Source organism: Dermacentor variabilis, unplaced genomic scaffold (assembly GCF_050947875.1).
Source record: "Dermacentor variabilis isolate Ectoservices unplaced genomic scaffold, ASM5094787v1 scaffold_12, whole genome shotgun sequence".
Classification (NCBI taxonomy): domain Eukaryota; kingdom Metazoa; phylum Arthropoda; class Arachnida; order Ixodida; family Ixodidae; genus Dermacentor; species Dermacentor variabilis.
The window spans coordinates 12294863-12310691 of NW_027460280.1; the positions used below are offsets into that span (position 1 = coordinate 12294863).

Genomic DNA, 15829 nt, shown 5'->3' on the forward strand with positions numbered 1-15829 from the left:
CAGTATTTTCCACAAACCTACCACTTTCCCACTGGTTCATCTCATAGGTTTTGTTAGAAAGAATAAAACTGGATGTAAGCTAAGCTATAAGCAGCTCATGCTACTTTGTGCGAATTCAAAATAAAACTATAATTCACTGTGGAACTGTTTTCTGATGTTTATTCTTAATCGATACAATGCCAAGCTACACTTTCACTACAGGCACAGCTCTAAAAAGTACACAGGATTCTCTAGCATGTCTTTAAACGCAGCTTAAATCCTGACCTTTTTTCCATATGTATTCCCGTTCTCTTTTTTAGATTGATTGCTATTCCTACTTTCTGTTTGATTATGCTTGCAAATGTGTCACGACTTCTCAATGTTTATTACTGTATTGTACCACTCTACAAAGACCTTGTATAAGATTGCAATATCTATAAATAATACACAACTTTCCTAGAGGGACTACAAAAAATTTTGACTCACCTGTTTTAGGCTTAGATTCTGATACTTCTCAAATGCATCTGCAGGCAATGAACCGAGTTCTCGAATCTTACGCATGCACTCTTCTTTCTGAAACCATACACAGATGAAAATGAGTAAGAGCTCTGACGTGATAAATGGAGACTGAACTTTTTAAGTGCCTAAAACAGGCACCTAAAGCTTTGTTTCAGACATCCCAGGGGCTGAAACAGGCAGAATAATTTGTTCTCAAACCACAACCAGTTTTACGTGATGAATGTGTGCCGGCCATTTTCATTGTAAGAGCATAGCCTCTACCAGCACACCCTGCTAGCTGCTATGTTCGTTTGTACTAGAAATGTTTGCGAGTGCTGCAATCACAACGCGAAAGCAGGCAAGTCACTTGGTATTCTTTTGTATTTCGTGGGCATCTGAAGTAAGCAGAAAAACACTATTACCTAATAGACAGAAAGTTAGAAACAGTTTAATTGGACGTTTTGCAACATGCTCTGCAACTTTCTAATTGAAATCTTTGGCCTAACTTCATTGCTTCTGGAGTTCGTTAGGTAATCTTGACTAATTATGAAATTAAGCATAATACAAAAATCATCTGACTTAATACATACAATAGTCGGCAACATGCATTTGGTCGCGCCGTCTTAAAGTGCATCGGCATATTTTTAAACTATGGCTAAAGTTAGCTGGCACTGCTAATATATATGCTAATCTTTGGCCCGTAAGCTGTATCAATGCTTTTGTCCAGTCCATAATTAACAAAGGGAGAGAGAGAGAGAGAGAGAGAGAGAGAGAGAGAGAGAGAGAGAGAGAGAGAGAGAGAGAGAGAGAGAGAGAGAGAGAGAGAGAGAGAGAGAGAGAGAGGAAAAATGGTGCGGTAGCCTAATCAGTGGCTGCATAGCGGATATGACATTGCACTGCAAAACTCGAGCACACGGGTTGAAACCAGGTCACAGAATTTGATGGCAATGAAATGGAAAAACACTTGCGTACTTCTGTTTACATGCACGTTAAAGGGCCCCTCACCAGGTCTGGCCATTTTGAGCTGACAAGCGCAGAGCATACAATGCACGCCAACGATCGTGTTTGCAAAAAATTACATCGCTACGCACCGTGGAAAGGCCTGAAATTTCAATCCGAATGTCATTTCCCTCTTCACTCGCGGCAAATCCGCCCGGAGAGGGACGGTGACGTAGTCGGGCTCCTGCGCCTCCGTAATCATTTCCGTAGTATGATGTCGCTTGTGGTGACACGCGACTTTGAGAATTATTCAAGACAACATCTGTTATCTGTGCAATTTGTTGCCTGAATTGACGAATTGAAGTCTAGAGAAATACTAAAACACAGAAATGGAATGTGTGCATGCTTTTTGTTTTACTTCGCACCAAAGCAAGAGAGATGTGTTCCGCTACGTTGACTTGTTCCTACGGTCGTGCGGTCACATGCGTAGGTACCGAAACTATGCCATTTTCTACCGTGTTCCAGCGCGTGATCATGTCCTGCGATTCGCTTGTTCTGCCTCAGTATCTGTGTAGCACTGAATTATACCGCTAGTCATGTGTCCTTATGCACAGCACACAAAATCGTGTGCTGCGCGAAACGATAACAGCTCACGCGCAACGCAGCGAGCGAAAGTGCGCATCGGCGAGAAAACAAAAAGTGAAGGCAGGGCCCGTGACGTGCCGCATTTACTTGCGTAATGATCGCACCCTGAACTTGCCGAAGCGATATGTCATGTGCCAATTCTAGCTAAGAATGATCACGCTTACCATCTGTCGAATGCTACGTGAACGACACTTCAAGACAAACCAAGTGGTCTGCACGCACCAAACATTCTTAAGCAGATGCCCCATTTCATTCGTTTCATCACTTTCCGCACTTCCATGACAAAAAAAAATAGCTACAACCAAACTTGCCTTTATTATGTGTAGGCATTATAATGGTTGTGGCCAACAACAAGAAAGGCGCCTTTCGATCCTTCTCGTCTGCACTTGTGGGCATGCAGCAAATTGTGAGCGGCAACGATAGCAGCCACGTTTACACTGATACATTTGAAGTGTACCCCATTCATACGCAGACGCTTGTAACACAGCTAAGATATTCGCCTACACTTAGCGGAAACTTGCCCTATTAGGATAGTAGTGAAGACAAATGTTGCAGTTTCCCCAGCATACCCGCCATGTGTTCCTATGTCACTGGCAGCTAAGCGCCCATCTGTTTCTGCCCCCCAAAGTGGACATGGCTACGTTATTGCCTGAAACTTACCGATATTAACAATAGTATTAACGGAAGGAACTGTTTCAATGCACGTAATGTACTCATGAGTAGAAAAAAAATTGTGTTCGTTGCGTTCGGCTTGCTCCGCCGCCTGCCATTTTTGTTTTGGTGTCCCACACTACATACAGCGGCAGCCGCCCATATGTTGAGCTGTTGTCATCTTGCAGCAAATGCGGGATGAAAACACAAAATTTTTCCCTTTTTGCGGGAAATTTACCCACCGTCAACTTGCGTCAATTTTTTTTTACAGAAAAGTGCGATCAATAAGCGAGTAAATACGGAATGCGTTACGCGATCCTCGAGGTCCAGCATGGGAGAATGCAGGGAAGGAATTTCACTTGCGAAGGCTAGACGGGGCGAGTGGAGAGAGTCTCGCTGTGCAGTGGAGCACGCCTACTGAAATGATCGGTTTGCAGCACTGAAATATCTCTACCTCGGCTATTAATCAGGCGATATGAAAAACTTTTGTGGCAGAACGCTCCCTAGAGAACACGTAACAACTTCCAGCATATAACCAAAATTTGATATGGGGCCTGGTGAGGGGTCCTTCAACCCCAGGTGGTGTGGTGAGAACTGAACAAGGTGCCTCATAATCATATCGCCAGACATAAAATGCCAGAATTTGTTTAATTAAAAAAAAGGTAACTGCTAGAAATTATTCTTGAGTCTGATTTCTGAGAAAAACAAGTTATGCTTATCTTATATTTCATACCTTCAATGTAGTGCCATTCACAATTGTACGTCCACTCAACTAAGCAGCTTCTGTATTATAAACGGCTGCTTTCAGTTATCCGGTGCACTATCATAAGAACAATAACGATGCGATTAAATGAACGGCATGCCTCACATACACTTAGAGATATTTGTCGATCTGCTGTGTTCACTGAAGAAGTGCAGTACCACATTGGGCACACAGTTTTAATGGGTTGCAGACATGAGGAGACTGTCACAAAAAAAACTTTTTTTCTTGCCTGAATCAAGTTACCAGATTTACAGGGTGCCCCAAAACAGGGTGCTTATATTGAATGACAGCTAGGAACTTGCTCAGCAGGACTGATTAGCACCCGAGCGTTAATTCTCTCAGGAAATGGAATGCCTCTGTGCAAGAGCCACGGCACCCTAGCAGCACAATCATTCGGAATAAGAGTCCTAACTTGCAACGGCCCCTCTCCGAGACTTGAAAGGTGCTGTTATACGTTACATTTCAACTAAAACGGCTATTTGATAATTTTTATTAGTGAATACAACCTAAATGGCAAACACCATTCGATTAGACTACAGGTTTCTACTTCATTTCGCTTGTTGGCATGTTGAAGGAGATCTCTTCACGCCACGCAGTTAATAAACCTGGTTTACTTCACTATGACATTCTTTTCTTTGATCACTGTCCCCAATCAACATTCCACCAACAAGAAGCTTGACACAATATCCATAAAATTTTCTTACGTAGCTTCATGTTGCAGATAGGTGGCTTCTGCATGGCAAAAATTACATGTTACTTTTAGAAAACAACGTTAACTATAGCAGTTATCTTGGCTAAAACTACAACTGCTACCGGCCTACAAGAGTCACGGGCACACCGAATGAAATAAAACCATAAATACTTTTGCTGCACAGACTTTCTGCGAGAAAAACTGAGCGTCCGCCAGCGTCTGCGCAACAAATGCGCGCTCGCTGGAAGACGATGCACTTAACGACAGCAAAACTGAAGACGTCATGTTGTATGCCAGATTATATTCCGAACTGTTTTGTAAAGCGTTATGCTGAATGGTGTGCAAAATACCTGTACATTCTATTTGCGAGGTCAATCAACGAAGGATCATTATACCGGAAGACTGGAAAATTGCTAGAATAAAACCTCTACATAAATTGGGGGATAAACCTCACATCAAAAATTACAGACCGATTTCATTAACATCAACCTCTTGTAAGCTCTTAGAACATATAATTCATAAACATATAACTGGTTTTCTAGATGAACATAACATTCTTACAAACATGCAGCATGGTTTTAGAAGTGGCCCTTCGACGACTACTCAACTATGAAATCATACGAGACTTTGCTAACACTGTAAACAAAGGGAAACAAACAGAAGCAATATTTATGGATTTCAGCAAAGGCATTTGATAGGGTGTCTCATGTTAAATTGCTTTATAAGCTAAGAGCTGTGCTTAAAAATGATAAAATATTAGCATGGATTAAAGCCTACCTTACAAACTGCCATCAGTTTGTTACTGTAAATAAAACAACCTCTGATATAGTTGCTGTCAATTCTGGCATCCCACAGGGATCCATTCTTGGCCCCCTTTTGCTTTTGTTATATAAAATGATACTGTCACTAACCTCTGTTAAAATCAGGCTTTACGCTGATGACTGCGTTCTGTACAATGAAATAACGGAAGAAGACAAACTCAGGTTAGACAGAGACTTTAATAAGGTAGTTGAGTGGTGTAAACAATGGCAAATGTGCATTAATTTCGAAAAGACAGTATATATGCGAATAACATTAAAAAAGAAGCCACTGCTATATCACTATGGCACAGAAAATGCTTTTTTGTCAGAGGTAATGCAATATAAGTACCTTGGCTTGTACATAACAAAGGATCTTTCCTGGTCAAAGCACCTTGGCACAGTAAAAGCAAACTGTCGCCGCAAGTTGTTTTTTCTAAGATGCGTATTAAAATCCTCCAAACCAGCAGTACGTCTATTGGCATACAAAACACTCGTCCGCCCAGTTTTAGAATATGCTGTAGTTATATGGGACCCGTTCACTAAAAGCAAGATCGGAAAGCTAGAAAGCTTACAGAAAAAAGCAGTTCGATTCATCTACAATACATACGGGCACAGTTCTGTAACTAACCTTTTATCTCGGAGCGGCTTGCCTTCTATAAGTGATAGAAACCGTGTATGTCGCTTAAAATCCTTTTCTCAACTAATAAATGGTCACTACAACATCAACACGTCTCACATTATCACCTATACGACAGGTAACGCTACCAGACAGCGACACTCACTAGCTGTAACTCCATTTACAACACGTGTAAACTGCTTCAAGTATTCCTTTTTTCCTAGAACTATAGTAGATTGGAATAAGCTGGCCGATAAAACTGTAACACAGAACTCATTATCACTTTTCGAGACATATCTTCCATCAAAAACATTTTTTGCGCTTACTGAGATTGTTAGTGATAGCACAGTTTGACTGTATGATTGGAAAAATCGCTTAAATAATGTTGAAGCGCTTGTTTTTACGCTTTCTTTTTCGCTTGTGTTAAGCGCTTGTCTGAAGAAAGTTTTAGAGTGCAGTTCCCCATTTTTGTACTTATTTTGTTTCGTAAACCTACTCGTCTACCACGCTGCTAAGATCTTGTTTAAGATCGCAGTATTTATAAATAAATAAAATAAAATAAAATAAATAAACGAAAATAAACCATGCCTCAAATATGTATATGTAGCAAAAGGTGTCGTATATCTTTGCAGTCGAAAAAAAAAAAGCACCACTATGAGAGCGTACACGCGCAATCGGTTTCAGCTCCCCCCTCCCCTTCCACGAAATTATGTTGAATATGCCACGAAGCGCATGGCCGCCTTAATACAGTTCGCTTGCGGCGCCCTCGCACAATTTTTTTGCACGCCATGCCGCAGCGGGAGATTGGCGTTCGACCCACTCGACCATTGTCCAGTACACTCTAATCAAAGCCCCCACCACTGCCATTTTGATTACCTTGCCACCTCGAGCTGGCGCTCTCGCACACAGATCCGCTGGCAGCCGTAGCCAGAGCGAGGAAGCGCTAGGCCTAGCTAATTCGACTTTCGCTGCCAAGCTTCTTGCTGCTCGGTGCCGTGTTTTTCATTGAAACAGTTCGCTGCTCTTAGCAGTGGCACCAACTCTGCCTTGATAATCCTTGCCAATGGCTTCAGAGCACGAAAAGCATGACAGCTTCGCCCCAATAAGCAGTGTTACACGGTGAAGCATATCAAAAGTTAGAAGGTGCAATTGTGATGGGACATGGTATGTTTCCTTTCACTACACATGCATGCATCCACCGTCTTCTATCACAGTAAGAGCACCGATATGCTTAAGTGTAGTGGCAGGCCTTTAGAGCTATGTTGAGGGCAGTAAACAGCATGCATTCATTTTTTCGAATGTTCTTGCGGCCCCTAGGGAGTCCAAAAAATTGTAGAGAAAAAAAAGACGTTTATTAATTGCAAAAAAAAAAATCCCCCCCCCCCCCCCCCCCATTTATTGTCGCCTTCTCCACCACTTCGAGATGGTCCTTACGTGGTGTCCCCACTTTGCGACGTTCTCCTGGCCCATCAAATAGCACCACCAAGCTCAATTGTAGCTCTTGTCAACAATCAAGCGTGGCTTCCTCTTCTGAACTTTGGTTCGTGTCTGCAAGTGCTTCCTGGGGGTGTATCTTTTGCTGTGCTGTCCCCTTTGGAAGACTGGAGTAGCTGCTCTTACGCTTGAACCACGATTTGACACTGCTGCAGCTTCTGCCCCTCCTACTTCACACAACGACAAGTTTACACCAATGTTAGTTACTGATTTACGACCTGCGTACGCCGACGCCCTTCGCCGCATTCAGATGTCCTATGAAGACATCCTTGATTTTGGCAATCACCCGCTACGTCAAACCCATGTCATCACCCATCCAATCCACACTGGTGACTCTCCCCCTACACACCGGCAGCCCTACCGTGTGTCTGCGGCTGAACACCAGGTGATCCAAACGGAGGTGGACAAAATGCTCTCCACAGATATTATCGAGCTTTCATGCAGTCTGTGGGAATCACCTGCCGTTTTGGTGAAAAAGAAGGACAATACCTGGAGATTTTGAATCAATTACCATCCCCTCAATAAGACTAACAAAAAGGACGTGTATCTGCTTCCGCGTATTCATGACGCGCTGGACTGTTTGCACGATGCCAGTTATTTTTCTTCAACTGATTTGTGCTCTGGCTACTGGCAAATCACAGTGGGTGAACAAAATCGCGAAAAGACTGCCTTCATCCCCCTAAATGGTCTCTACCAATTCAATCCATAAGAAAGGGGATGCGAAAAACTTGAAAAATTATAGACCGATCAGCTTACTGTTCGTTGCCTACAAAGTATTTACTAAGGTAATCGCAAATAGAATCACGAATACCTTAGACTTCTGTCAACCAAAGGACCAGGCACGATTCCATAAAGGCTACTCAACAACTGACCATATTCACACTATCAATCAGGTGATAGAGAAATACGCGGAATATAACCAACCCTTATATATAGCTTTCACTGATTACGAGAAAGCCTTTGATTGAGTTGAAACCTCAGCAGTCATGGAGGCATTACGGAATGAGGGTGTAGACAAGTCGTATGTAAAAATACTTAAAGATATCTATAGCTGCTCCACAGCCACCATAGTCCTCCATAAAAAAAGCAACAAAATCCCAATAAAGAAAGGCGTCAGGCAGGGAGATACGATCTCTCCAATGCTATTCACAGCGTGCTTACAGGAGGTATTCAGAGACTTGGATTGGGGAGAATTGGGGATAAGAGTTAATGGAGAATACCTTAGTAACCTGCGATTCGCTGATGATATTGCCTAGCTTAGTAACTCAGGGGACCAATTGCAATGCATGCTCACTGGCCTGGAGAGGCAAAACAGAAGAGTGGGTCTAAAAATTATTCTGCAGAAAACTAAAGTAATCTTTAACAATCTCGGAAGAGAACAGCAGTTTACTGTAGGTAGCGAGGCACTGGAAGTGGTAAGGGAAAACATCTACTGTAGAAACATCTACTGTAGAAGGGCTGCTACCGTAGAATACGTAATGACGAAGAAAAGGAAATTGAGCTGCTCCGTGCGCTTAAGATTTCTCTGCAAAGCGATGCCATTTCTGAATGAGATTTAGGTAGGATTAATGCAAGACAAACTTCGCTACTAAATGTCTTCGGTGCGGCTTTTAGCAACGGATTAAGGCGAACATTAAGTGTTAGGACCTGCACAGTTGGAACTAGCTGTATTGTAATTAGGCAATTGCCTTAGCAAGCAGTCGTTTAGAAGCGTCGGTAAGCCCAGCACTTATTCACGCTGCTCGTGGTTTCAACGCAGAAACGACGAGACTAGGTATTTTGGTTCTTAATGTGCAACTATTTAAAATATGTTAAAATGCTGCAATCACCGGTCCTGATATTCTGATCATGATTGAAAAATTAAAAAAAAAAATTTATAATTCAATTAAGAAAAGAAATAAAACATGTTGATGCAAAAACAACATACAAGCACAATCATTTATCTATCATGTAAAATAAGCGGAGCAAAATACAGACAGACAGAGGCGTCCGGTCACGAATGGTCCACCATTCACAATGCAAGAAGTTTGTTAAAAGCATGACACTGATATAATAAGCATAAAGGAATAACATCAAACGTGAGAGATATGCATTGGGGTGCAGGAAACAAACACCAGAAAACAAATGGCAATAAATACAGAATGCATAATCGATTGTTTCTATAAACAAGAAAGTGTAAAGCATAAGCATTTCATAACACATGGCAAAACAACTCTCAAACGAACACAAGTAGCCACATCACAAATACAGCAATTTTTTTTTTTTAAATGGGTTGTTAGAGATAACACCATTCTACTTCTTCAGCTGTTACTTGCAACACCGTGTTCGGCATCGTTGTCCCACCCCACCACTTCAACTAAACAGCCCAGCACTCGAAAAATAACGCGGCACATGCACAGAACGCACCCGATTACTCAGCTCGCTTCGCACTGCGCACGCGTTTCGGTACGCGAACGATGCCCTCTACGGCACAGTGGCGCCGCGTCGCGGCACCTTTGGACAGCATATGAACCTCTACCATAGTGTGACGGCGGAGTTTCGTGACCAGAAAAACATGGAAGGACTCTGATGCTACCTACAACTCAATTCTGCAAAATGACATTTCGGCCACTGCCAAATACGAGTTCTTGGTCACTTGGCTGATGCTGCTGGCGTCCAGCCTGATCGTGATAAAGTTTGTGCCGTTGGTGAGTTTCCACTTCCACATTCTTCTACCGATGTCCGAAGTTTCCTAGGGCTGTGTTCGGCGGTTTATCCGGAATTTTGTCGAAATCGCTCGTCCTCTCACAGACCGCCTCAAAAAGGACACCACTTTTCATTGGGGACCAGACCAGGCTGCAGCATTTTCAACGCTTATCAGTCGCCTTATCAATGCACCTGTGTTGGGTCATTTTGATCCACATGCCTACACAGAAGTTCGCACAGATGCCAGCGGCCATGGAACTCGCACTATCTCATCCGAACGACAGCGGGACACCAATCACGTGATCGCGTATGCTAGCCGTCTTCTTTCAGCACCAGAGCGCAACTACTTCATAACAGAACATGAATGCTTGGCCCTTGTTTGGTCCATTGCTAAGTTCAGCGCTTACATGTTTGGCCGGCATTTCACTGTCGTGACAGATCATCATGCCTTATGTTGGCTATCCTCCCTCAGAGATCTGACAGGCCATCTTGGCCGCTAGGCTTTACGCCTGCAAGAGTACAACTTTTCTGTATCCCACAAATTTGGGTGGCTACATAAGGACGCTGACTGCCTCTCCCGCTATCCTGTCGACCAACCCGATGGCACCGAAACCGATACAGATACCCATTGGGCACCTTGAGCCTATATAGATATCCCCAGTAAGCCATTTTACCGCGTTGGCCTGGACCTCCTTGGCCCACTTCCAACTTCATCCTCGGGCAACAAGTCGGCAGTCGTTACGACTATACCACACGTCATGCCATAATGTGGGCCCTCCCTACGAGCTGCGCAACTGATGTGGCTGATTTTCTCCTTCATGAAGTGATCCTACATCATGGTGCCCCAAGTAAGCTACTCACTGATAGAGGCCGCTGTTTTCTTTCCTAGGTTGTTGACGACCTTCTTCACTCTTGCTCCATGTCCCACAAGTTCACAGCGGCTTACCGCCCACAAACAAACAGACTTACCGAGCATCTCAACCATACACTCAAAGACATGCTCTCCATGTACGTTTCCGATGATCAGCGGGATTGGGACTGCACCTTACCCTTCGTGACATTAGCATACAATTCGTCGCGTCACAATATTACTGGCTGCTCTACCTACTATATGGCTGTGACTCACTCCTGCCTCTTGACTCGCTGCTCCCTTCCGATGCCACCACTACCACTTCTATGCTCACGACACCATTGTTCGTGCGGCCAAAGCATGTCGCATTGCCCGTCACCGTCTTCCGACGTCTCAGACTATCCAAAAGCACAGTTATGACAGTCGCCTCGGGACGTTCATTTCAGCCCTGGGTCACTTGTCCTGCTTTGGTTACCCTCCCATTGCGTCAGCCTTTGCGAAAAACTGCTGCCGCGATACGTCGGGCCATACCGAGTTCTTCGTCAAGTCACCAGCCTCACATATGGGATATCACCTGCGACTTCGACGTCGTTTACCCCACCAAGAACTGATATCGTCCACATTTCGTGACTAAAGCCCTATAACTCGCACACTGATTTGACAACCTAGGAAGCATCGAGAGGATGCTTCTGCTGCCGGGGGGTTAATGTCCTGTACGAGTTTGTGCCGCTGTGGACAAAAGGACGTTGGGAGGTGAAGAGGAGGTTGAAGTGTCCTGACGATCGGTAGATGGTGTTACCCTGACTACTGAGCTACAACCTTGTAACTGTATATATTGTAAATACGTATATTTTCTCCCCGTAACAATATTAACCCATTAAAGACCAGCGTGACCATATGGTCACGTTAGTCTGCACAGTGGATTTCAATTAATTAAGATTACCAAAACGGCACCAAAATCGCCTTTGACATGCCGATTGACAGATTAGAGTCCCCTTTATGGATACCAAGTGTCAGCAGCTGTCATTCGTTTCGTGGGAGCCCCTCGCAAAGGCGGGAATATTGCTCTGCAAGTAGGTAGCATCGCGATGCATCACTCCAAGGGTTAAGTGTTTTTTTTTTCACTAGTTGTTTAAGCAATAATCGGATATCGTTACCTCCATATTGTTCTTTGAATATGTGACCTTCGATGAGCATTTGTGAAAGAATTATGTTTGATTTATCCATTAACGAGTACGTTAGCTTGCGCGTTGCCATATGGTCACGCTGGACCTTTAGCATACCTAACTTTTTATTTTTTTTAAACTGCATTCTCATCTCTTGCACGGCTGCTAACGCGTTCCCGCAGTGGTTATTTGTTATTTTATTGTCTGAATAGGCAGATGTTGGAAGAAATAGCGAAGATACTCGAAAAAGAAGATGATGACGTGCCAGTGATTTATATCGAACTGCCAGAGGCTAGCACCTATTCGGATGAACACTCGGCTGATGAAGACTCAGACGGGCTCATTGACAATCTAAGCGGGCGGTAGCTATGAGCCGGCACTGAAACTGTTTTCTCTGACGGATGCCGCATTAGTGGATGCGAGTCTGACTACAACGACCCCAGCGGGCAAAGTGACGGAACATCAGAGGTTTCTTCTGCTGTAGTTAATGTGGCCATTCCTGCGAAATTATCCACTGCTTCTAAGTGGACGACGGGTGATCTCCAGAAAAGCCTTGGCATATTTCCCGACTCAAACTTTGCTGCTTACAGAGACTTTTCACCTATTAAGTTGTTAGAACTCTTTTTTGACGAAGCCGTCGTGGAGCTGCTAGTCGAACAAACAGGAAACATTATTTTGAATATGCCTGATCCGGAGGTTACCTAAGAAGAATTAAGATAAGTTTTCTTGGAGTACTTGTTTTTTCCGGCTATAACCACTTGCCAGATAAAAAGTGCTATTGGGACAGCGGCACGGATATGTGCAACACGATGGCCTAGAATGCTATGCGAAGAAATCGCTTCGTACTTCCTCAATGCAATTCCTGCACTGAGCGAAATGCAAGCCTAACACTTAGTGACAAGTTGTCAAAGTTGTGTCCATTGATGGCACTATTGAAAACAAGGTTTCTGGAGCCCTTTCAACCTGGGCGTCACCTGAGCTATGACGAAAGTATGATTGAGTATTATGGTCATCATGGCTGTAAACAGTTCATACGCAGAAAGCCTATCCGCTTCGGGCATAAAGCATGGAGCCTAAATGTCAAGAACGGATACCTTGTCAACTTCAAAGTGCGTCAAGGCAAGCAGGGGATCCCGGAACATCTCAAAAATATGAAAAGGACTTCGGAAAAGCAGCGGCGCCACTTCTTCAAATGGTGGATGAACTCGCAGCAAAGACGCACCACCATCTTTTCTTTTTCTATTTTGATAATTTATTCACAAACATGCAGCTACTCAGGCATCTCAAGGCACAGGGCTACGAAGGCACATGCACAGCGAAGCAGAACCGTGTTCCCAAAGAATGCCCTTTCGCTGGACCACAATTCGTCATGTGCCAACATCGCAGGCACGAAGAGCCCGTGCTGAGCGACAATGGGATAATTGTTGTCCGCTGGATAAACAATTCTGTAGTAACGATCGTAAGCACCATTCAGGGCGTAGAGTTAATGTCATCTGCAGACAGGTACTCTCGTGTTCAGAAGAAGCGAATCAAGGTGGCCCGTCTAAACACTGTTGCTCAGTGCAAGATTTATGGAAGGTACGGACCAAATGGATGCAAATGTAGGCGCCTACAGGTTTGCAATCCGTGGCAAAAAGTGGTGGTGGCTAATTCATAGCACAGGGTTCAACGTCACGCAGGTGGAATTCCGCAGGCAAATTGCACAAAGCTCTCTGATGCGATGGGACAATAAGCCTAGAAGACCTGGTCAACGCAGAATCCCAAAGACTGGTGATGTACTGACTGGTACAGGGTATGACCAAGCGGCCCACATTGTTGCACCAATACCTAATGGCAGGAGGTGGAGGTGTGCATAAGATAATAGCAACAACGCGGTGCACCCAAAACGCACAAAGTATGACGTCGGCATGTGTATTCCATGATTTAAACCATATCACACTAAATAAGTGCTCGACTATTCGCTATGTATGTTTTTTGTGACATTTCATGGCTTGAAATAAATGTTTTTCACTTCGCGTATTTTGCTGTAGCGTAAGGGCCCAGTGTGACCATGTGGTCACGGGCTATATTCCAAAAACTAATTAGGCAAGAGTAATCATTTTTTGCATGTGAATTATTAGTGTAAAGGTAAGTTAATATATTATATTTATTTCAATATAGCAAGAAAAAAAGAAACCGGTCCCTAATGGGTTAAAAGGAAACCCCAGTGGTTTTTCTGGTGAGGCACCTAGATTAGGTGAACTGTTTCGGTTCTTAATAGATGGAGCAGCAAGCTGTCGTATATAGCTTTGCAGTGTTCAGGGGTTCCTTTTAGAAGGATCCAGTCGTTTAGCATGATGACTGAGCTCTGTAGCCCAGCAAGGCAGATTCTTCACAGCGAAAAACCAGACGTTGACTGTAATTTACAAATATGCGTGAATAAATCTTGTGGAACTTCCCACCCATGTGTTAGCTCAGTGTACATGCGCCACTGCAGGTAAGTCCTCCAATTAGCTTCTTTTAATTCTAATTTCTTTTCATCCGAACAAATTTTCGGTCCGAGTCTGTATTCGACTGTATCCATATATAACATCTTGAACATACCCTCCAGTGTCTACTAGATTGAGCCACTAGGCATGTGCTGCCTCATTGAGCACACAAGATGGTCCAATGAATATGTTCCCGTATTGCTGTTGTCCAGCCTAATAAACACTTAGGTCACCAGCTATATGCCCATACAGACAACCTTGGCACTAGTTAAGTGATATTGGTACAGTAAAAGCATGTTAATTCGAATTCCGCAGGGATGCTATGAAAATAAAAAATTCTAACTAATGAAAGTCAGAAAGAAAATTAACCGACAATTACTATACTCCCTAATGCGAATGAGCGCGCGTGCACACACTACATCACATTGGTGAGAAGAACAAGTTCGACGCACTGGCGCAGCCACGTAACTGCATGCGACCAACGCAAGCCAACATGCCCGACTTCGATATGGCTCTTGCTTCATCCGCGCGTTCATTGCACCGACTGCACCAACTCACAATGCATTGCACAAAGAAAAAAGGGTACTCACGCCGCTTCGCCGATGGTCACAGAATGCTGTTCAAAGCCGTGCGCGGGTTGGAGATCATTCTGTGCATGCTCCAGAGAGAGCAGCCGACAGTGCGCGCGTCGAAGGGGACAGCATTTTGGCTGGCGCAACACAAGTGGCGTATCATAACTGGCCTCAAGCGACGCTCACTAGCGCGCCGAGAACGTCGGATTATAAACATGGCTTTACGCCGCTGCCGCCGCTCACCGCAGGAGTGGGTGCCTTAAAGTGCCCTCGCGAAACGAACCACAATCTTCTGCGACGTTGGTCTCCCTTGTACTCTCGTAGCTACACCGGCAGCACGCTGCCGAGTTCCACAATATGTATAGGTGGCGTCTAAACATGTATCTCAGCTATACTTTCCTTTGAGTAACAGCCACAAATTTCAAATGCTATGCTTTCTGACCACTGCGAGCGCTGATAAATGACACGAGTGCCACTTAACGTGGAAAAAAAAAAAGAAAACAAACATGCAGCGCTGTTTCTGTGTTTCTATCTTGAAGGTCTTGAGAGAGAGCGAGAGAGAGAGTGACAACCGACCTTCAACAGAGGCGTTGGCCATGCCTGACTAGGATCATATGCGTCTGTCCAGTCAGGCCTGAACAAAAAGCCGCAGATGAAAAGAGCAAAGTTGCGCAGCCCGTGTGGTGACACCAGAGTCACCAGCATGCTCCCGCACACATGCGCTTTCCCCCTGCACAATGGCACTGAGTTCGAATTATCGGTGGCAGTGCAGATTTCAGTGCCAATTAGCGGGATGTGTTACATATTGCTTTGAACAGATTGTTGGACGGACCACGGCGGTTACTTTGAATTATCCGAAATTTCGAATGAACACGTTGTGAATTAACAAGCTTTTACTATATGTGCTCATTTGTGGCCAATCTCCCAAAATTTATGCGCAAAATGACACGACAGTGCAGTGATTACAACAAGGTATACCGTGTCATGGTATCATTAGGCATTGTGGTTGGCA

At 44.1% G+C, this 15829-nt stretch overlaps 1 protein-coding gene across 4 annotated transcripts in view; it reads right to left on the bottom strand.

Moving 5' to 3' along the window:
* Positions 1-15829, bottom strand: part of SMC3 (structural maintenance of chromosomes 3) — a 463962-nt gene that overhangs the window by 118529 nt on the left and 329604 nt on the right. For all 4 annotated transcript variants that reach the window (XM_075676310.1, XM_075676309.1, XM_075676311.1 and 1 more), the window contains exon 25: positions 466-552. In XM_075676310.1, coding sequence (XP_075532425.1) covers positions 466-552 — 87 coding nt within the window. The remainder of the gene's footprint in view (positions 1-465; positions 553-15829) is intronic.